Source organism: Oncorhynchus mykiss, chromosome 5 (genome assembly GCF_057628025.1).
Source record: "Oncorhynchus mykiss isolate SJ-2025 chromosome 5, ASM5762802v1, whole genome shotgun sequence".
NCBI lineage: Eukaryota > Metazoa > Chordata > Actinopteri > Salmoniformes > Salmonidae > Oncorhynchus > Oncorhynchus mykiss.
Genome location: NC_143026.1, coordinates 91494821 through 91517316, shown reverse-complemented (window position 1 = coordinate 91517316; position 22496 = coordinate 91494821). Strand labels below are relative to the sequence as shown.

Here is a 22496-nt window from a genome sequence, read left to right as displayed (position 1 = left end):
TATGTTTACATGTATTCCCCAATAGGATAAGAAGCTGCTTGCCACTGCTCAGCAGATGCTGCAGGACAGCAAGACCAAGATGGAGTTTATCAGGATGCAGATCCTCAAAGCCAGCCAGACTGGTGAGACCAACTACGGCGATAACGACGGTATGAACCCACTATAACCTTAAACACATTAAACTCTCACCAAGGGCATGCGTTGCGTCTGTTGGAGGGCTTCTCCCTCTATGTAAAGTATATGTGGGGAATTAGGCTTTTATTTTGACTTTGTACATCCCTTTTTTTAAATGTTGTATGATTTGTTTTTCTAGACGTAACAAACATTTCATGTTCAAATATTTTCTGCGTTATGAAAAGGTGATAGTTATGCTATTTCTGGTCCCCAGACTCTGTGATAATGATGCTATTTCTGGTTCCCAGTCTCTGTGATAATGATGATGCTATTTCTGGTTCCTAGTCTCTGTGATAATGATAAATTTCTGGTCCCCAGTCTCTGTGATAATGATGATGATACATTTCTGGTCCCCAGTCTCTGTGATAATGATGATACATTTCTCGTCCCCAGTCTCTGTGATAATGATGATACATTTCTGGTCCCCAGTCTCTGTGATAATGATGATACATTTCTAGTCCCCAGTCTCTGTGATAATGATGATACATTTCTGGTCCCCAGTCTCTGTGATAATGATGATACATTTCTGGTCCCCAGTCTCTGTGATAATGATGATACATTTCTGGTTCCCAGTCTCTGTGATAATGATACATTTCTGGTTCCCAGTCTCTGTGATAATGATACATTTCTGGTCCCCAGTCTCTGTGATAATGATGATACATTTCTGGTTCCCAGTCTCTGTGATAATGATACATTTCTGGTCCCCAGTCTCTGTGATAATGATGATACATTTCTGGTTCCCAGTCTCTGTGATAATGATGCATTTCTGGTTCCCAGTCTCTGTGATAATGATACATTTCTGGTCCCCAGTCTCTGTGATAATGATGCATTTCTGGTCCCCAGTCTCTGTGATAATGATACATTTCTGGTCCCCAGTCTCTGTGATAATGATACATTTCTGGTCCCCAGTCTCTGTGATAATGATGCATTTCTGGTTCCCAGTCTCTGTGATAATGATACATTTCTGGTCCCCAGTCTCTGTGATAATGATACATTTCTGGTCCCCAGTCTCTGTGATAATGATGCATTTCTGGTCCCCAGTCTCTGTGATAATGATACATTTCTGGTCCCCAGTCTCTGTGATAATGATGCATTTCTGGTTTCCAGTCTCTGTGATAATGATGCATTTCTGGTCCCCAGTCTCTGTGATAATGATACATTTCTGGTCCCCAGTCTCTGTGTCCAAGCCCATCATCAGTCCTCTGGACCTGAGACTAGAGGAGTTGCGACATCACTCCAGGATAGAACATGCTGTAGCTGATGGAGCCCAGAACGTCATGATCCTGCTGGGCTCTTCTGGGAAAGTTACGGAGAAGAAGGCCCACTCTGAGGTGAGACGATGGATGTATACCTAGGGTTGCAAAATTCTGGTTACTTTTACCTAAAAATCCTAGGTTTTTTTCCCAGAACACCTGGTTGGAAGATTCCCAGAAAAAGTAGGGAATAAAGCAGGAGATCTGGAAGTCTCTAGGCAGGTTTTTTTTGGCTGGATGAAGGAGTGTGAAGAAGCCTATCTTCCATATTCTGTGAATGATGTTAAATGTCAAGTCTTGCAGAGAGTCAAGCCAGCTTACCATAACACATCGGTGTGGAATGTAAAAATAAACATTCCACAGCATACCGTTCCTCACCCAGGTGTTCCATAATGTTAACCTCTGAGTACGTTCTGAATGCTTGCCCTAAACTGAAGTTTTCAGATGTGTCCAGCCGTATGGTCGTGTGTTATGTGCTAGTATGTTTAAACATTTTAATACTGGTCTCTCCCCCCCCCCCCCCCCAGGCTCAAGCCCGGTTCAATGAGTCCAATCAGAAGTTGGACCTGCTGAAGTTATCTCTGGAGCAGCGGCTGAGTGAGCTGCCTAAGAACCACCCTAAGAACCTTCTCATCATGGAGGAGCTGGCCATGGTGGTGTCCCCGCCACTCAGCCCACGCCATAGCGTTATGTCTACATACAACCAGTACAGCACGGTCACCAAGCCTGCTGCACTCACAGGTAAGACGGTCCTTTTTAGAACCAACAACTCAGTGTTGTCTTTATCGTTACGGGATACCCTAGATTTCAAAACACAGCAGCCTCCCTTTAAGTTCAACGCTCTGAAGCATTCCTCAAGGTCAACAGAGATGACACGGCATAACACAGCCACCACAGCCACCCTCATCCCAAACACACGTGCACATTGTACTGTAAATAGAATAAACCGCTGTTAGACGATGATAAACTTCAGATTGAGTCGGTATGTAATGCCTCACCCACTCGGGTCGGACTTGAGCAACATTTTACGTTTACAATAGCAACGTGTAAGTCCATAGTGCAGTGGCAGTATGTATCAAGGAGGACTCCTGATTTAAGATCAGTTTTGCCTTCTAGATCACAATGAATAATATTTACATGGACAGGAGGGACCTGATCCTAGACCTGCACCCTTACTCTGAGACGATTGATACACAGTGCCCCCCCCCCCCCGGCCTTCGTCTTTCTGGGCTACTGTCTAGTGTGTTTTTACCTGTTTTTTTTTTTTTCTCCGAGGTACGTTGGAGGTGCGTCTGATGGGCTGTCAGGACCTGCTGGAGGATGTCCCAGGTCGCTGTAAGACCCTCTCAGCCTCCCACCCCGGCTGGAGCCCCAGTGAACAGCGATCCTCTTTCATGTCCAGAAGCAACAAGAACAAAGGAGCCAGCTCACGCAACCTCTCCAAGACCGACGACCTGTCCAGTTGAGTGTTGCTCTATTGACCCACACCCCGATGTGTCTCTGTCTGATGTTTTGAAGCTGCTCGGAGAAGCTCCACTGACTAATGCCTTGCATCTAGCTGTAAAATATTGCTCAGTGTCTGCCTGCTGTTTGAACAGAGGGGTGAAATCAGGGTTGGTGTTCAAAATGTTTTGCACAGAAAATCAAAACAAGTGTTTTCTTAAAGCGCGAGTACAGACAATTGGACAAGTACTCCCTGTTTTCAGTCCATTTCATGCCTCCTGAACATTGCCCTGGGTCCAGATTGAATAAACTTATTCTCTCTCTGTCTCTCTCTGTCCAGATGAGATCAGTGCTGTGCTGAAGTTGGACAACACTGAAGTGGGACAGACCAGCTGGAAACCAGTCAGCAACCAGTCCTGGGACCAGAAGTTTACATTGGAACTAGACAGGGTAACATAGACCACACACTACTTCACTATATATCCACTGTGGAACTAGACAGGGTAATCTAGACCACAAACTACTTCACTATATATCAACTGTGGAACTAGACAGGGTAATCTAGACCACAAACTACTTCACTATATATCCACTGTGGAACTAGACAGGGTAATCTAGACCACACACTACTTCACTATATATCCACTGTGGAACTAGACAGGGTAATCTAGACCACACACTACTTCACTATATATCCACTGTGGAACTAGACAGGGTAACATAGACCACAAACTACTTTAGGCTTTACCTCAATTACTCTGGGAAGGTTTCCCCTTTCCCATACAATGCCATTAGTGTCTGAAATCGCCTCAAACGCTTTTTTATAAAAACATGTAATCCAGATTTCTGTTTGTATTTGGGTCATTGTTTCTATTTCACAACCTTCAGCAAATCACACGGATTCATTAGCACGTCGTACCCAGGCAGGACAAGTGAGAGCAGCTCTCTATTCTGGAGTTGTGCAACTGTAACTCTGAATACCAGGAACGGCCGGTACTAAGTCTGCCGGAACGGCCGGTACTAAGTCTGCCGGAACGGCCGGTACTAAGTCTGCCGGAACGGCCGGTACTAAGTCTGCCGGAACGGCCGGTACTAAGTCTGCCGGAACGGCCGGTACTAAGTCTGCCGGAACGGCCGGTACTAAGTCTGCCGGAACGGCCGGTACTAAGTCTGCCGGAATCTATTGCTTTTTCCTGAAGCTTCCCAAAGTCAGGCTTTTAGTGGGACTAACTCATGACTCGTGTTAGAGGAGACCTGATGAGGAGACCTGATGACTGGTGATAGAGGAGACCTGATGACTGGTGATAGAGGAGACCTGATGACTGGTGATAGAGGAGACCTGATGACTGGTGATAGAGGAGACCTGATGACTGGTGATAGAGGAGACCTGATGACTGGTGATAGAGGAGACCTGATGACTGGTGATAGAGGAGACCTGATGACTGGTGATAGAGGAGACCTGATGACTGGTGATAGAGGAGACCTGATGACTGGTGATAGAGGAGACCTGATGACTGGTGATAGAGGAGACCTGATGACTGGTGATAGAGGAGACCTGATGACTGGTGATAGAGGAGACCTGATGACTGGTGATAGAGGAGACCTGATGACTGGTGATAGAGGAGACCTGATGACTGGTGAAAGAGGAGACCTGATGAGGAGACCTGATGACTGGTGTTAGAGGAGACCTGATGACTGGTGTTAGAGGAGACCTGATGACTGGTAATTGAGGAGACCTGATGACTGGTGTTAGAGGAGACCTGGTGGGGAGATGTTACAGTTTTTATCTTCCACAGTCTCGTGAGCTGGAGATCTCAGTCTACTGGAGGGACTGGAGATCACTGTGTGCCGTCAAGTTCCTACGCCTGGAAGACTTCCTGGACAACCAACGACATGGCATGTGCCTCTACCTGGAGCCTCAGGGGAAACTGTTTGCTGAGGTACGATTCAATTATCCACTTCTCCCAACAAAACACCCACATTTACCTTTTCTTGCTAAAAAAAAAAAAAAAGATTTATTCAGAATATTTACAGAATTTACTCATAACCTATGACCTATGTGTGTTTTCCCACAGGTTACATTTTTCAACCCAGTTATTGAGCGGAGGTCAAAACTTCAAAGGCAAAAAAAGATATTCTCCAAACAACAAGGTCTGTAGTTTATTCCGTAAAGTCCAAGCTTTAAGGTTATTTTTAAAGCGCTGTGTAACATAATTATGTTGGATAAAGGTCTAAATAAATACATGTTTGTTGATTTGTATTGATTGGATGAATGAAGCTATGGTTGTGACCCTCTGCTCTGTGTCCCCCAGGGAAGACGTTCCTGCGTGCCCCTCAGATGAACATAAACATCGCTACGTGGGGTCGGCTGGTGAGGAGAGCCATCCCCTCTGTCAACAACTCCTTCAGTCCAGCTCAGCTGCCAGACATGGGGACAGAGCTAGGTCCTGAGTCCCAGTCCATCCTGCACCTGGCCTCCCCCAGGTAAACACACACACCTCGTCCAGTGATTATCTATTGGTCCACCCCTTACAAATTGTTGAAGTGAACAGAAATGAAACTTAAAGTTGCATGATACTGTCAGTTTAGTCCCCTTCTGAAGTGACCTCGCTCTCTCGCGCGCTCTCTCGCGCTCTCTCGCTCTTTCTCTTTCTCTTTCTTTTTTCAGTGACCTGATTGTGACCAAACTGGAGTTTGGCAAAGAGCCCCCACTTCCCCTGAAGCGCCACACTGTGACTTCTATTGGAGAGCCCATTCTGGAGAGCAGTATTGCAGACGGAGAGAAAGTACAGGTAGCTGTGAATACAATGTATCAATTCACAAACTCTGAAAGATTCATGTTGGTTCTTTTTAGTAAAGACATTACCATTTTAATCAGAGTTTTTCTGACTCGTTTCATGCTGTTCTTCAGCCATGGTATTTTATTGCCCTTGTAAGTTGCTCTAGAGAACATGGTCTGTAACGTGACAGTTCTGTAACTGTTAAAGTTGGTTTTACTTAACTGTGATTGGTGTATTTCGATCTAACTGTGATTGGTGTATTTCGATCTAACTGTGATTGGTGTATTTCGATCTAACTGTGATTGGTGTATTTCGATCTAACTGTGATTGTGATTCTGTGTATTTTGTACCCAGGAAGCCATGTCTACATTTGACTTCCTGAATGAGAGCAGGAACAGTATGTTGAAGTGTAACCTAGACGACAGTGTTATTGTAGAGCAGCCCAATGAGAGGTTACCTGTCCAACACACCACGGATACCAGGGAGAAGGAAGACTTCCAGTTCAGTCTCGTAGACTTTAAATGTGTGGCAGTCCTGGGCCGAGGACACTTTGGAAAGGTAAGGCCACACACGCATGTCTCAGGAAGGCAGTAGTGATGTCACACACATGGCCTTTTTTTTTCACCTTCGCCAGATCGAACTGCTCTCTGTTATTCAACAGGTGCTCCTGGCTGACTATGAAAGTACTGGGGAGATGTTTGCTATCAAGGCCCTGAAGAAAGGAGACATCGTATCACGTGATGAAGTAGACAGGTAGGAAGTAAAGCCGACAACTTAATGACAATATACACTGAGCATGCAAAACATTAAGAACAACTTCCCAGGGGCCTCCATACTGGCACAGTGGTCTAAGGCCCTGCATCACAGTGCTAGCTGTGCCACTAGAGATTCTGGGTTGGAGTCCAGTGTTTCGGTGGATGCACGGCTCTCGACTTTCGCCTCTCCCAAGTCCGTACGGGCGTTGCAGCGATTAGACCAGACTATAACTACCAATTTGGATATCACAAAATTGGGGAGAGAACGAAAAAAGAAAGAACGCCTTGCTTACCCTCCCTCCCCCCCACGGAGTTGCCCTCAGAACAGCCTCAATTCGTCGGGGCATGGACTCTACAAGGTGTCGAAAGCATTCCACAGGGATGCTGGCTCATGTTGACTCCAATTCTTCCCACAGTTGTTATGTTGGCTGGATGTCCTTTGGGTGGTGGACCATTCTTGATACACACGGGAAACTGTTGAGCGTGAAAAACCCAGTAGCGTTGCAGTTCTTGACACAAACCGGTGCACCTGGCATCCACTACCAAACCCCGTTCAAACCGGTGCGCCTGGCATCCACTACCAAACCCCGTTCAAACCGGTGCGCCTGGCATCCACTACCAAACCCCGTTCAAACCGGTGCGCCTGGCATCCACTACCAAACCCCGTTCAAACCGGTGCGCCTGGCATCCACTACCAAACCCCGTTCAAACCGGTGCGCCTGGCATCCACTACCAAACCCCGTTCAAACCGGTGCGCCTGGCATCCACTACCAAACCCCGTTCAAACCGGTGCGCCTGGCATCCACTACCAAACCCCGTTCAAACCGGTGCGCCTGGCATCCACTACCAAACCCCGTTCAAACCGGTGTGCCTGGCATCCACATTGATATATATTGTCTCTCTGATGCATTTAAAAAGCCTTAGAAATGATCTGTATTAAAATAACTGACCTCTGTCCTCTCCTCAGCCTGATGTGTGAGAAGCGTATCTTTGAGACTGTGAACAACGTCAGACATCCCTTCCTGGTCAACCTGTTTGCGTGCTTCCAGACAAAGGAACACGTGTGCTTTGTCATGGAGTATGCGGCTGGTGGTGACCTCATGATGCACATACACACGGACGTGTTCCAAGAACCTCGGGCTGTGTGAGTAACAACTACTTATTCTCATTCCGTACTATACTGAACAAAAATATATATAAACTCAACATGTAAAGTGTTTGGTCCCATGTTTCTCTCAATTTTTGTGCACAAATTTGTTTACATCCCTGTTAGTGAGCATTTCTCATTTTCCAAGAGAATCCATCCACCTGACAGGTGTGGCATATGAAAATGATTAAACAGCACGATCATTACATAGGTGAACCTTGTGCTGCGGACAAAAAGGCCACCCTAAAATGTGCAGTTTTTTGCCACATAACACAATGCCACAGATGTCTCAAGTCTTGAGGGAGTGTGCAATGGGCATGCTGACTGCAGGAATGTCCACCAGAGCTGTTGCCAGAGAATTTAATATTAATTTCTTTACCATAAGCCAACGTTGTTTTGAAGAATTTGGCAGTACGTCCAGCCCGGCCTCACAACCTCAGACCACTTGTAACCCCGCCAGCCCAGGACCTTCACATCCGGCTTATTCCCCTGTGGGATCGTCTAAGAACAGCCACCCGGACAACTGATGAAACTGTGGGTTTGCACAACCAAAGAATTTCTGCACAAATGGTCAGAAACCACCTCCGGGAAGCTCATCTGCGTGCTCGTCGTCCTCACCAGTGTCTTGACCTGACTGCAGTTTGGCGTCGTAACCAACTTCAGTGGGCAAGTGCTCACCTTCGATGGCCACTGGCACGCTGGAGAAGTGTGTTCTCCATGGATGAATCTTGATTTCAACTGTCCTGGGCAGATGACAGACAGAGTGTATGGCGTAGTGTGGGCGCGCGGTTTGCCGACGTCAACGTTGTGAACAGAGTGCCCCATAGTGTGGTAATGGTATAGGCAGGCATCAGAATGCCATTTTATTGATGGCAATTTGAATGCACAGAGATACCGTGACGAGATCTTGAGGCCCATTGTCGTGCCATTCATCCACCGCCATCACCTCATGTTTCAGCATGATAATGCACGGCCCCATGTCACAAGGATCTGTACACACTTCCTGGAAGCTGAAAATTGTCCCAGTTCTTCCATGGCCTGACTATATTGACTGATTTTTCTGATCCACATCCCTTCCCTTTTTTAAGATGTCTGACCAACAGATGCATATCTGTATATTCCCAGTCATGTGAAATCCATAGATTATCACATATTTAGGGCCTAATGAATTGACTTCCTAATATGAACTGTTAAAATGTTTTGAAATGGTTGAATGTTGTTTTTTTTTTTATATATATATTTTTTTAATTCTGTGTAATTTCATAGTGGAGTAATCTTTGTTTATTCTCAGTTGGGTAGGTGGGTGTGGTAGATTTGAATGTTGTTAATATCTAACAGCTCTATTTCCTGTCTCCATCAGGTTCTATGCTGCTTGTGTTGTCTTGGGATTGCAGTATCTTCATGACCATAAGATTGTATACAGGTATGCCCACATACAGTTGTGTGTGTATATTACTGTACTATACATGAATTGGTTAGTCCCTTATTAACACCACATATGATTTGCTACTACAATAGTTGACTAATGCCCCTCTCTTGTATTTCTGTGATGGTCTTCTTCAGAGACCTGAAGCTAGACAACTTGTTGCTGGACACAGAGGGGTACGTGAAGATCGCTGACTTTGGCCTATGTAAAGAAGGTGGGTGGAGAATTTTTATTTTACCTTTTATTTATTTAACTAGGCAAGTCCGTTAAGAACATTATTCTTATTTTCAATGACGGTCTGGGAACAGTGGGTTAACTGCCTTGTTCAGGAGCAGAACGACAGAGTGGTTTTACCTTGTCTTCTCGGGGATTCGATCTGGCAACCTTTCGGTTACTGATCCAACGCTCTAACCACTAGGCTGCCTGCCGCCTCTACGCTCTAACCACTAGGATACCTGCCGCCTCAGAATGTTCAACACCGTCAGCTCTTTAGTCCAGGACTAAGCTTAATCTGTGTCTGGGAAACTGGCCCTAGGGGTTTAATGCAAGACATGTCTAATTCCCTCAGTCTTGAATAATAACCCCATTTGGTATTGCTTTGTAATAGTTGGCTTCATTGATCATCTCTCTGTCTGCTGGTGTGTTCCTGTAGGAATGGGCTATCAGGACCGCACCAGTACGTTCTGCGGTACTCCTGAGTTCCTGGCCCCTGAGGTGCTGACAGAGACGTCATACACGCGGGCCGTGGACTGGTGGGGCCTAGGGGTGCTCATCTTTGAGATGCTGGTGGGGGAGTCCCCATTCCCTGGAGATGACGAAGAGGAGGTGTTTGACAGCATCGTAAACGATGAAGTCCGCTACCCACGATTCCTCTCTACCGAAGCTATTTCCATCATGAGAAGGGTATGGTTTGTTTACTTGTGTATCTCAGGATGGTTATTTAGATGTAAAATAATTCAACGTACACTGAGAATTCAGTCGTGTTTACTGGACTATTGTTCACCATTTTATGAAGTACAATGTAAATAAATGCCTGTTTTATTTTTGTAACTAACTCGACTCTTCCCCAGCTGTTGAGGAGAAACCCAGAGAGACGTCTTGGGGCTGGTGAGAAAGACGCAGAAGAAGTTAAGAAGCATCCGTTCTTTAGGGTAGGTTCCCTGTATCGGTTTATGATCCCAATCGCAAAGTGTGAAACGTTTATGAACTCTTCATGATTCATTATGAGCGCATTCATAACACCCGTATGAGCTATATACGTAATGAAATTCTATCTCTCTCTCTTGACGGTCTGTATTCCCTCAGAGTGTGGACTGGGACGGTCTACTGGCTAAGAAGGTGCGGCCAGAGTTCATTCCCACCATCAAGGGTAGAGAGGACGTCAGTAACTTTGACGATGAGTTCACCTCAGAAGTACCAATCCTGACTCCGCCCCGGGAGCCCAGGGTTCTGACAGCCGAGGACCAGGAAATGTTCGCCGACTTTGACTACATCGCAGACTGGTGTTAGCCAATTGCCAGCGTCCTGCTCCTCCTCAACACTACGATACCCTAACCCTAACACTGTGAACTGTCTGTAACAGAGACCAACAGCAATATCAACACTCCCCCCCCCCCCCCCCCCCCCCCCTAAGGATATCAACAACATGTTGCTGCACCCTGTTCCTTGCTGTCTGTGCCATGTCAGGGATTGGCAATTTTATGAAGTTTTACTCAACTTTTTTTATTTGTATTTTTAACTGTCAATTTGAGACCGCTAAGAGCCATCATTTAGTCTTGTCAGATCACTGGGTCATTCCACATAATCACCTTCTCAGATCACTGGGTCATTCCACATAATCACCTTCTCAGATCACAGGGTCATTCCACATAATCACCTTCTCAGATCACAGGGTCATTCCACATAATCACCTTCTCAGATCACAGGGTCATTCCACATAATCACCTTCTCAGATCACAGGGTCATTCCACATAATCACCTTCTCAGGTCATCTTCAGCGCTTTTTATATATATATATATATATATATATATATATATATATATATATATATATATATATATATATATATATATATATATATATTTCTCTGAACAAAAAAAAAGGATAGACTGAAAATCAAGTTAATAGCTTATGAGGTGTAACTGTGGCGTGTAGAAACTGAATTATGGCCCAATAACAAGAAATGTATGAAAGGCGTTACCACATGGATCATTCTGACTGATCTAGCAGGATGTTATTGCATTTATTTAAAAGTTGCCTTAAATTGTGTTAACATTAAACTGTTTAAGGGCTTTCAATCAGTAACTATCAGGTACTGAAAACCTACCAAAGCCAGCTGCCAAAAAAATTCAGTCTTCTCTTCTCAAACTATCTGCATCTGACAGAAGAGACCTTGGCCAAGATTAGACTTTGATTGGAGCACTTGAACCTTGTAAAGCAGTTTAACTCCAATCGACGTTTACTCTTTGATAGGTTTTCAGTTTTCCCCTCCTCTCAAACACAATCAATCCCCACCCCATACATCATGTATTGTGGTGTTGAACAAAAGAAGCTAACTTTTAGTTTTATACTGTTTTATAAGAAAGAACACTATCACGTTGACTCTTGATGTACAGTATAATCATGTTTTACAGGATGTTTGGATACAGGTATATGGAGATGCCAAGACAGGCAGCTCGTGAGAGACTGAGCTATTTTCAAAACGGAATGTAGAAATATATATATATGTACAATAACAAAAGTGTAATTGTTGTTGGCGTGTGACATGTCGAAACAAGAATACTTTTTTTGTGGTCATTTTGAAAAGACAGTCCTAGTCTGGTGTTGTTTGCTCATGTGTGGAATGGTTCATGATGGTGTGACAACCACCTCTTCAGTATTTTGATCTCAATTTTAGACTGTTTTTAAATGTTCTAGGGCTCGATGGCCATTTTTTTTTTTGTTGTTGTCTGTTAGCTGAATCAGAATGTCTGCTGATTGGACCGTGCATTGTCAGTCATTTATAAAACTATGGTTCTGTGTGGCTAGCTCATGTCAAGAAAACATTTAGACCAACATATCACAAGTAATTAAATACATACTTCATATAATGGAAGCAAAGTCTCTGGCTATTCCTCTTCAAGTGATTAGGAGATATAGGTTGTTGAGGTATTCATGTAGTGTATTCTAACAAACAGGGAATAATGGTGTGGCATGGGGCCACAGGGGAATACGGTTCACAGTCTGGTAACATATACACTACCAGTCAACAGTTTGGACACACCTAGTCGTTCAAGGGTTTGTCTTGTTTTTTTTTTTTTTACATTGTAGAATAATAGTGAAAACATCAACTATGAAATAACACACATGGAATCATGTAGTAACCAAAAGAGTGTTAAACAAATCCACATATATATATTTTAGATTCTTCAAAGTAGCCACCCTTTGCCTTGATGACAGCTTTGCACACTTGGCATTCTCTCAACCAGCTTCACCTGGAATGCTTTTCCAACAGTCTTGAAGGAGTTCCTACATATGCTGAGCACTTGTTGGCTGCTTTTCCTTCACTCTGCAGTCCAACTCATCCCAAACCATCTCAATTGGGTTGAGGTTGGGTGATTGTGGAGGCCAGGTCATCTGATGCAGCACGCCGTCACGCTCCTTGGTCAAATAGCCCTTACACAGCCTGGATGTGTGTTAGGTCATTGTCCTGTTGAAAAACAAATGATAGTCCCACTAAGAGCAAACCAGATGGGATGGCGTATCGCTGCAGAATGCTGTAATAGCCATGCTGGTTAAATGTGCCTTGAATTCTAAATAAATCACAGACCACCGTCACCAGCAAAGCACCATCACACCTCCTTCACGGTGGGACCACATATGCAGAGATCATCCGTTCACCTACTCTGTGTCTCACAAAGACAAACTAAAAATCGCATATTTGGACTCATCAGGCCAAATTTCCATCGGTCTAATGTCCATTGCTCGTGTTTCTTGCCCCAACTAAGTCTCTTCTTATTGGTGTCTTTTAGTAGTGGGATCTTTGCAGCAATTCGACCATGAAGGCCTGATTCACGCAGTCTCCTCTGAACAGTTGATGTTGAGCTGTGTCTGTTACTTGAACTCTGAAGCATTTATTTGGCTGGTAATTCTAATGAACTTATCCTCAGCAGTAGAGGTAACTCTGGGTCTTCCTTTCCTGTGGTGGTCCTCATGAGCCAGTTTTATCATAGCTCTTGATGGTTTTTGCAACTGCACTTGAAGAAACATTAAAAGTTCTTGAAATTTTCCAGATTGACTAACTGTGTCTTAAAGTAATGGACTGTCGTTTCTCTTTGCTTATTTGAGCTGTTCTTGCCATAATATGGACTTGGTCTTTTACCAAATAGGGCCATCTTCTGTATACCACCCCTACCTTGTCACAACACAACTGATTGGCTCAAACACATTGAGGCAGGAAAGAAATTCCACAAATTAACTTTTAACAAGGCACACCTGTTAATTGAAATGCATTCCAGGTGACTACCTCATGAAGCTGGTTGAGAGAATGCCAAGAGTGCGCAAAGCTGTCAAAGGCAAAGGGTGGCTACTTTGAAGAATCTCAAATCAAATATATTTAGATTAACACATTTTGGTTACGACATGATTCCATAGTTTGTCTTCCTGTTCTTCTACAATGTAAAAATTTTAAATTTATGAAGAAAAAGCCTTGAATGAGTAGGTGTGTCCAAACGTTTGACTGGTACTTCATCCTGAACTAAAACACTCATAGATAATAAACTGGTACCTCTAGTGAAACCTGACAAACCAGCCTCAAGTCACGTTTTCAGACCGTGTGTGCGTGCTACACTACAAGTATACTCTGACTCAGATGAGTCTGACTTGAGAAACAGGATCCCTCTCCCACGGTCCAGGGCTGCACATGGAAGAGGCTGTACTGTGCCCCAGCCTGCGTGACTGGTCTGAAACAGGGTGTGTGTGTGTAGTTTGACAGAGCAGGAACCAGCCATGCTGACACTGTATAAACCTACTGCGGATAAAGGAGGGTGATATTCCCAATACTGTTTAATCAAATGCATACAAGTAGAGGTAGAGCAGTGGCGATATCATTCCAGGAATATTTTACAACATTGGGTTTGATAGGAAACTCCATCTTTTTCCTGCCCCCTTTTACTAAGTGATATATGGGAATGTGTTGTCTACTGAAGGTCTTCAGCATGATAAAATAAAAAAAAAACATCAGTCCTTCACAATGAACAAAACCTTGGATTTGCCAAACTCTCTTCCAAACTGAACATAGTTTTCACTGGACTGTAAATCTACCTACATTATGAGCAAAATACAAGATTGGTGGTAGTAGTAGACCTATAGTATTATCTTTTACTAGGCCAAACAGGATGTCCTTAGCCAAAGTGATGACTAGGTGGGTTCTTGTCTTCAGGTCCCTCATCGACCGACAGGAAGGAAATGTTAATGTAGGCCAAACTTTTTCCAGGGGAAATGAAAGATTTCTAGACCGGAAGAGTTTCAATTTCAAGTTTTAATGTCACATGCACAAGTACAGTGAAATATCTTTCTTGCTCCAAAAGGAAGTGATGAAATAAGCCAGAGGGGGTCGCTGCCCTGGAGCTGGTCAATTTGGGATCATTCCAGAGAAGCCTGTCTGTCTGTCTGTCTGGGGGGCAGGAAGAGACAGACAATAACGGAGCAAACTTGTCCACACAGATCAACAGATAAAAAATAGGTTGAAATTAACCAGTAATGGTAGATAATGAAGGAAAGAGTCTGGCTGGCGGTCCTTCAGGAAAGAGTCTGGCTGGCTGTAAATATTTGCATGAATGAAAAATCATGATAATGGTAGCATGATCACATTTGGGCCCACTACAATAAGTCCAAGATTTTTCTATGTATGAAGTATGAAGAGTCTATAAAACCAAGCTAGCTGTGAAGTATGAAGAGTCTATAAAACCAAGCTAGCTGTGAAGTATGAACAGTCAATAAAACCAAGCTAGCTGTGAAGTATGAAGAGTCTATAAAACCAAGCTAGCTGTGAAGTATGAACAGTATAAAACCAAGCTAGCTGTGAAGTATGATCAGTCTTTATAAAACACAACTGGCCTCCGTTATAAAAGGTGTAGGAGGATACTGTATGTGCCCATAATTCACCAGCTCAATCCACTGGTCGGACATCATCGGGCAGACAAGGTTCTACTGAAAGCTAGGATTGCTAGTGCAAAGTACACACAGCGTAGGTATAAATACTCCCTGCTTATTTCCACTTGGTATATAATGCCTCTACAGTAGGCGTGTCCTATCAGATCATGTATCTATAACTCCTCCCACCAGCCTCCTCTGGTGTACTATCCTTGTTTTACCAATACATAAATGTGACAAAAAAAGTTATTTTACGAACAGTCTCATCATACACAGAACCACACTCCGTTTGTAGAACTGACTGAATTCCTGATATTTTAAAAAGTAATATTTTATTCACAGACGAAATTCAACACCAAACCAGGAGGGCTGCACAGGATCAAAACTGTTCTATCCCATCATATGAAGGGTACAGGAAAACAATGTTGACAGGATGACGAGTGCTACTCAGCGAGCGCTTATGTCACAAAGAGGAAATTCAAACCTGGAAGTTAATCCATTCTATGTGTCATATAAAATCCAATCAAATTAGATAAAAACCTCAAATAAAAGGCAATAAAAAATAAATTAATAAAAAGAACATAAAAACACAAAAATGTCTACAAATATAAACAGGGCAAACAGTTCCATACCTGTCCTACAAACAGTTCCATACCTGTCCTACAAACAGTTCCATACCTGTCCTACAAACAGTTCCATACCTGTCCTACAAACCGTTCCATACCTGTCCTACAAACAGTTCCATACCTGTCCTACAAACAGTTCCATACCTGTCCTACAAACAGTTCAATACCTGTCCTACAAACAGTTCCATACCTGTCCTACAAACAGTTCCATACCTGTCCTACAAACAGTTCCATACCTGTCCTACAAACAGTTCCATACCTGTCCTACAAACCGTTCCATACCTGTCCTACAAACAGTTCCATACCTGTCCTACAAACAGTTCCATACCTGTCCTACAAACAGTTCCATACCTGTCCTACAAACAGTTCCATACCTGTCCTACAAACAGTTCCATACCTGTCCTACAAACAGTTCCATACCTGTCCTACAAACAGTTCAATACCTGTCCTACAAACAGTTCCATACCTGTCCTACAAACAGTTCCATACCTGTCCTACAAACCGTTCCATACCTGTCCTACAAACAGTTCAATACCTGTCCTACAAACAGTTCCATACCTGTCCTACAAACAGTTCCATACCTGTCCTACAAACAGTTCCATACCTGTCCTACAAACAGTTCAATACCTGTCCTACAAACAGTTCCATACCTGTCCTACAAACAGTTCAATACCTGTCCTACAAACAGTTCTATACCTGTCCTACAAACCGTTCCATACCTGTCCTACAAACAGTTCCATACCTGTCCTACAAACAGTTCCATACCTGTCCTACAAACCGTTCCATACCTGTCCTACAAACAGCTCCATACCTGTCCTACAAACAGTTCCATACCTGTCCTACAAACAGCTCCATACCTGTCCTACAAACAGTTCCATACCTGTCCTACAAACCGTTCCATACCTGTCCTACAAACAGCTCCATACCTGTCCTACAAACAGTTCCATACCTGTCCTACAAACAGCTCCATACCTGTCCTACAAACAGTTCCATACCTGTCCTACAAACAGTTCCATACCTGTCCTACAAACAGTTCCATACCTGTCCTACAAACAGCTCCATACCTGTCCTACAAACAGTTCCATACCTGTCCTACAAACAGTTCCATACCTGTCCTACAAACAGTTCCATACCTGTCCTACAAACAGTTCCATACCTGTCCTACAAACAGTTCCATACCTGTCCTACAAACAGCTCAATACCTGTCCTACAAACAGTTCCATACCTGTCCTACAAACAGTTCCATACCTGTCCTACAAACAGTTCCATACCTGTCCTACAAACAGTTCCATACCTGTCCTACAAACAGTTCCATACCTGTCCTACAAACAGCTCCATACCTGTCCTACAAACAGTTCCATACCTGTCCTACAAACAGTTCCATACATGTCCTACAAACAGTTCCATACCTGTCCTACAAACAGTTCAATACCTGTCCTACAAACCGTTCCATGCCTGTCCTACAAACAGTTCAATACCTGTCCTACAAACCGTTCCATGCCTGTCCTACAAACAGTTCCATACCTGTCCTACAAACCGTTCCATGCCTGTCCTACAAACAGTTCCATATCTGTCCTACAAACCGTTCCATGCCTGTCCTACAAACAGTTCCATACCTGTCCTACAAACCGTTCCATGCCTGTCCTACAAACAGTTCCATACCTGTCCTACAAACCGTTCCATACCTGTCCTACAAACCGTTCCATACCTGTCCTACAAACAGTTCCATACCTGTCCTACAAACCGTTCCATACCTGTCCTACAAAGTAACGTGTTATAGGGGTGTCACAGTAAAAAGAGAGGGTCTTGAGACAAACCCTTACATCCAACAGGACTTATTTTACTTGTTCCAGTTCTTGAGAATAGCCTCGGCTGCATCCAGAGTGCTGTCTTGCTACAGAGACACACAGAGACAGGTGATGAGATACATTCTTCAATATTCACATGATCACGTTAAAGCAAACCGAAAGAATACATCTTTTAAAAAAATATATAGATATTTTAACACGGTCCACTCTTTATGTCTAATGAACTGGCCTGTGAGAAAGTCTGTTTTTTTTTCTGAATGAGAGAACCCATGTTTACCTTGATGAAGCATAGACGGACGTATTTCTCAAACTGCTTCTTGGAAGCATCACCACAGAACGCTGTGACCGGAATGGCTGCCAGTTTCTACAACAAAACCACGACAACAACACTCAACAACACTCAACAACGCTCAACAACGCACAACAACGCTCAACAACGCACAACAACGCTCAACAACACTCAACAACGCTCAACAACGCTCAACAACACACAACAACACTCAACAACGCTCAACAACGCTCAACAACGCTCAACAACACACAACAACGCTCAACAACACTCAACAACGCTCAACAACACACAACAACGCTCAACAACGCTCAACAACACACAACAACGCTCAACAACGCTCAACAACGCACAACAACGCTCAACAACGCACAACAACACTCAATAACGCTCAACAACGCTCAACAACGCTCAACAACGCTCAACAACGCTCAACAAAGCTCAACAACACACTCTGGAGAGTTCAACTTGTTGATAGTAATTATCCTCATGTGAACAAGTGCTTCATTCAACAAGCCTTTTATACTACCTACAATGTTAACATACAGCAATTACTCTGCATTCATCGTGTGATAGTAAGTGATATTTCATGTTAAAATGTTCCCTAAAACTACTGTTACCACAGAGCTGTCCCAAATGGCACCCTATTCCCTATTGTAGTGCACTACTTTCGACTGGTCAAAGGTAGTGCAATATACGGGCTCCCGAGTGGCGCAGAGGTCTAAGGCACTGCATCTCAGTGCATAGAGGAGTCACTACAGACCCTGGTTTGATTTCAGGCTGTATCACAACCGGCCGTGATTGGGAGTCCCATAGGGCAGCGCACAATTGGCCCAGCGTCGTCCGGGTTTGGCCCGGGGTAGGCCGTCATTGTAAATAAGAATTTGTTCTTAACTGACTTGCCCAGTTAAATAAAGGTTAAATAAAGGTGAAATAAAGGTGAAATAAATGAAGGGAATCGTGTGCCATTTGAAACGCAGATAAGATGTGGCATCAAGCTGTTGTTTTTTTCTTACCTTCTCCTTAATCATCCACTTGACAAACCTGTAGTCGTAAGGCTCATCATCTCCCATATGAGACAAGTCCTCATCTACAACCATGAAAAATATAGTAGAGTCAAACTATAGCCAGTTAGTAATGAAGGGTCCTTGTAGTTGTTATGCCAAACAGTCTGCAGGTAGAAACTCTTTATGTTTGGTCCATCCTCTTTGTTATCTACTGTTAAATAAAACAGAGACAGGACCTCTCCACTTCTGATCATCCCAAGCCTGTTTGGTAGCCTGGTCCAGTTTAGCGTTAGCCTGGCCCAGCTTAGAGTTAGCCTGGCTCAGTTTTGCGCTAGTCTGGCCCAGCTTAGCGTTACCCTGGTCCAGCTTAGTTAGCCTGGCCCAGTTTAGAGTTAGCCTGGCCCATCTTAGATTTAGCCTGGCCCAGCTAAGAGTTAGCCTGGCCCAGCTAAGAGTTAGCCTGGCCCAGTTTAGAGTTAGCCTGGCCCAGCTAAGAGTTAGCCTGGCCCAGTTTACAGTTAGCCTGGCCCAGTTTACAGTTAGCCTGGTCCAGCTTAGAGTTAGCCTGGTCCAGTTCAGAGTTAGCCTGACCCAGTTTAGAGTTAGCCTGGCCCAGCTAAGAGTTAGCCTGGCCCAGTTTAGAGTTAGCCTGGCCCAGCTAAGAGTTAGCCTGGCCCAGTTTAGAGTTAGCCTGGCCCAGTTTAGAGTTAGCCTGACCCAGCTTAGCATTAGCCTGGCCCAGTTTGCAGTTAGCCTGGCCCAGTTTAGAGTTAGCCTGGCCCAGTTTACAGTTAGCCTGGCCCAGTTTAGCATTAGCCTGGCCCAGTTTATCTTTATTTTCTAATTTCCTTGGACATTACAGCAAATGGAAGACCTCATGTCATCTTTACCACACTGTTATTATCACATCTACACAACAACCAAGTAAAAACATACTATTTTCATAAAAGTGTATCTTACTAAGGGGTGTGACGTCCACGCACATGAAGTACCCTCCCTCAGGTATGATAGGAGACATGCCAACGTCCTGTAGGATAGCAGCCATGCGGTCCCTCTTCCCCTCCAGCTCCACGGCCAGAGAGGAGAAGTAACACTCAGGTCGACCCATCAGCTCATAGTCCCTCAGCAGGCCCTGGGCCACAGCCTCCTGCAGAAACAGATCAAAGTCTTGATACAGATGCATTATTCAAAGCCCTACTGGTCAAAAGTAGTGTATTAAATAGGGAATAGAAATGTTCTTCGCGTTTCCATTCTCTCACGACAAGGCTAAAATGCGTTGTTTTGACGAGGGGTTTGGGTTTTACAACAGTATTTGAATTCCCACTCGTTTGATTTTTTTAACACTTCCAACGGAATACGTGTTGCTAGAATGATGAGCAGGCCTTACCTGCAGTGGCGTTGGACAGGTGTACAAGGTGTTCTGCATAACAGTCTGAAGGTGCTTTATCAAGTGTTCTGGCCCTATAGACCAGCCAAGCTGAACAAAACAAAGACTACTGGTTAGAATATACACAACCATTTCAACTCAACTTCACATGATCAAACACACGGACACAGACACGGACACACACACATAATACTCTAAAAGTCATGACAGAGGTTTGCCAGGGTAACAGAAATCCCTCATCTCTAAAAGTCATGACAGAGGTTTCCCAGGGTAACAGAAATCCCTCATCTCTAAAAGTCATGACAGAGGTTTCCCATGGTAACAGAAATCCCTCATCTCTAAAAGTCATGACAGAGGTTTCCCATGGTAACAGAAATCCCTCATCTCTAAAAGTCATGACAGAGGTTTCCCAGGGTAACAGAAATCCCTCATCTCTAAAAGTCATGACAGAGGTTTCCCATGGTAACAGAAATCCCTCATCTCTAAAAGTCATGACAGAGGTGTCCCATGGTAACAGAAATCCCTCATCTCTAAAAGTCATGACAGAGGTTTCCCATGGTAACAGAAATCCCTCATCTCTAAAAGTCATGACAGAGGTTTCCCAGGGTAACAGAAATCCCTCATCTCTAAAAGTCATGACAGAGGGTTTCCCAGGGTAACAGAAATCCCTCATCTCTAAAAGTCATGACAGAGGGTTTCCCAGGGTAACAGAAATCCCTCATCTCTAAAAGTCATGACAGAGGGTTTCTCATGGTAAAAAAACAATACCCAGCCCTTACCTTCCAGCCCGTCACACTAAAGGTCTTCCCTGCACTGCTGATGGTGATCGTTCTGTCCCACATGCCAGGAAGAGTGGCTAGCAAAACAGAAGAGGGTTGAGGAAACCGTAAACCTAGGTAAACAAACTATTAAACTGAACTAAACAGAAGGAAACTAAACTACAATGCACTAAACATAAAACACATCTGTTTCCTTATATGATGTGAGGAATTGTGTTCACAGCCTAAACACGATGTAAGTACAGTACCTATTTTGATGTGTTGGTGTCCCTTGTAGATGAGCCATTCGTACACCTCATCACTGATGCACAGAGTATCGTGTTTGATGCAGAGGTCGGAGATAGTCTGAAGCTCACCCTTGGTGAATATCTGGAATATGGGACATGGATGAAACACAGAAACTCACAGGTCAGTGTGACAGGGACAGGGTAGTGATGTATTTAAGTCTTTATTTATTTAACCAGGGTAAAGCATTTAGGCCAGAATAACTTCTTCACAAGGGAGACCTCGCCAACAGGACATAGTTCAGACGGTGGAATAAATTGGAAAATGTTTCTCGGACTGTCACGCCCTGAGAGCCGTTTTATTTCTCTATTTGGTGAGGTCAGGGTGTGATTTGGGGTGGGAAATCTATGTTCTCTATTTCTTTGTGTTTGGCCGAGTGTGGTTCCCAATCAGAGGCAGCTGTCTTTCGTTGTCTCTGATTGGGGATCATACTTAGGCAGCCCTTTTGCCCTCCTTCAGTTGTGGGATCTTGTCTTTGTTTGAGTGCATGTAGTTTGCACAACGAAGCTTTTCATTCGTTGTATTGTTTTTGTTTTTCTTGGTGGAACATTTAAATAAAATAATGTACGCCTACCACGCTGCACCGTGGTCTCATTCTAACGAGGAACGCTACACGGACAGTAATCACTCAATTGTACTATGCCTACTTCATGAGAATTGCCGCAGAGGAAAGGGGGATTTGTCAGTTGTACAACTGAATGCCTCCAACTGAAATGTGTCTTCTGCATTTAACCCAACCCCTCTGAATCAGAGAGGTGCAGGGGGGGGGCTGCCATAGTCAACATCCACGTCTTTGGTGCCCGGGGAACAGTGGGTTAACTGCCTTGCTCAGGGGCAGAACGACAGATTTTTACCCTGTCAGCTCGGGGATTCGATCCAGCAACATTTCAGTTACTGACCCAAAGCTCTAACCACTAGGCTACCTGCTGCCACACTTACCTTCCCAATGGGGTTGTTAGGAGTGTTAATAATGATGGCCTTGGTCTTTGAGGTGAATTTACTGGCTAGTTCCTCTGGATCCAGGACCCAGTCAGCACTGGAAACACTACTGGTCTCCTTATTGGATCTCTGAGATGTCCATGAGGAAGACAAGAGAGAAGTCAAACACTGCATGTCATTCTGCAATATGTATGTTTCCCACAATTACTCAAAACCTGCGACTATAATATGTTTGAATAGTAGTAGACTTACAAGTCGTAATGGT

General features: G+C 44.0%; 2 protein-coding genes across 8 annotated transcripts in view; one reads left to right on the top strand and one right to left on the bottom strand.

Annotated features, from left to right (window-relative positions):
• The window catches only part of LOC110524885 (serine/threonine-protein kinase N2), a 42663-nt gene extending 31653 nt beyond the window's left edge, over positions 1 to 11010 (top strand). The window contains exons 4-20 of one of the 2 annotated variants that reach the window (XM_090236411.1): positions 26 to 149; positions 1348 to 1505; positions 1955 to 2168; positions 2703 to 2888; positions 3211 to 3320; positions 4667 to 4810; positions 4946 to 5021; positions 5183 to 5354; positions 5539 to 5662; positions 6005 to 6208; positions 6312 to 6403; positions 7373 to 7549; positions 8913 to 8975; positions 9116 to 9192; positions 9631 to 9881; positions 10049 to 10129; positions 10284 to 11010. In XM_090236411.1, the coding sequence (XP_090092537.1) occupies positions 26 to 149; positions 1348 to 1505; positions 1955 to 2168; positions 2703 to 2888; positions 3211 to 3320; positions 4667 to 4810; positions 4946 to 5021; positions 5183 to 5354; positions 5539 to 5662; positions 6005 to 6208; positions 6312 to 6403; positions 7373 to 7549; positions 8913 to 8975; positions 9116 to 9192; positions 9631 to 9881; positions 10049 to 10129; positions 10284 to 10487 (2457 nt within the window). In that variant the 3' untranslated portion in view covers positions 10488 to 11010. The remainder of the gene's footprint in view (positions 1 to 25; positions 150 to 1347; positions 1506 to 1954; positions 2169 to 2702; positions 2889 to 3210; positions 3321 to 4666; positions 4811 to 4945; positions 5022 to 5182; positions 5355 to 5538; positions 5663 to 6004; positions 6209 to 6311; positions 6404 to 7372; positions 7550 to 8912; positions 8976 to 9115; positions 9193 to 9630; positions 9882 to 10048; positions 10130 to 10283) is intronic. The other variant, XM_090236412.1, reaches the window with a different exon arrangement.
• A 3469-nt stretch (positions 11011 to 14479) lies between these two features.
• kyat3.2 (kynurenine aminotransferase 3, tandem duplicate 2) overlaps positions 14480 to 22496 on the bottom strand; it is a 15742-nt gene continuing 7725 nt past the window's right edge. For 3 of the 6 annotated variants that reach the window (XM_090236413.1, XM_090236415.1, XM_090236414.1), the window contains exons 6-15: positions 22484 to 22496; positions 22232 to 22360; positions 21256 to 21376; positions 21008 to 21084; positions 20229 to 20318; positions 19802 to 19988; positions 18851 to 18924; positions 17823 to 17909; positions 17561 to 17631; positions 14480 to 14628 (exon numbers count right to left, since the gene is read on the bottom strand). The exon at positions 22484 to 22496 is cut by the window's right edge and continues 74 nt beyond it. In XM_090236413.1, coding sequence (XP_090092539.1) covers positions 17578 to 17631; positions 17823 to 17909; positions 18851 to 18924; positions 19802 to 19988; positions 20229 to 20318; positions 21008 to 21084; positions 21256 to 21376; positions 22232 to 22360; positions 22484 to 22496 — 832 coding nt within the window. In that variant the 3' untranslated portion in view covers positions 14480 to 14628; positions 17561 to 17577. Of the gene's footprint in view, positions 14633 to 17560; positions 17632 to 17822; positions 17910 to 18850; positions 18925 to 19801; positions 19989 to 20228; positions 20319 to 21007; positions 21085 to 21255; positions 21377 to 22231; positions 22361 to 22483 lie in introns of all 6 variants that reach the window. The other 3 variants (XM_090236416.1, XM_090236417.1, XM_036978893.2) reach the window with 1 other exon arrangement.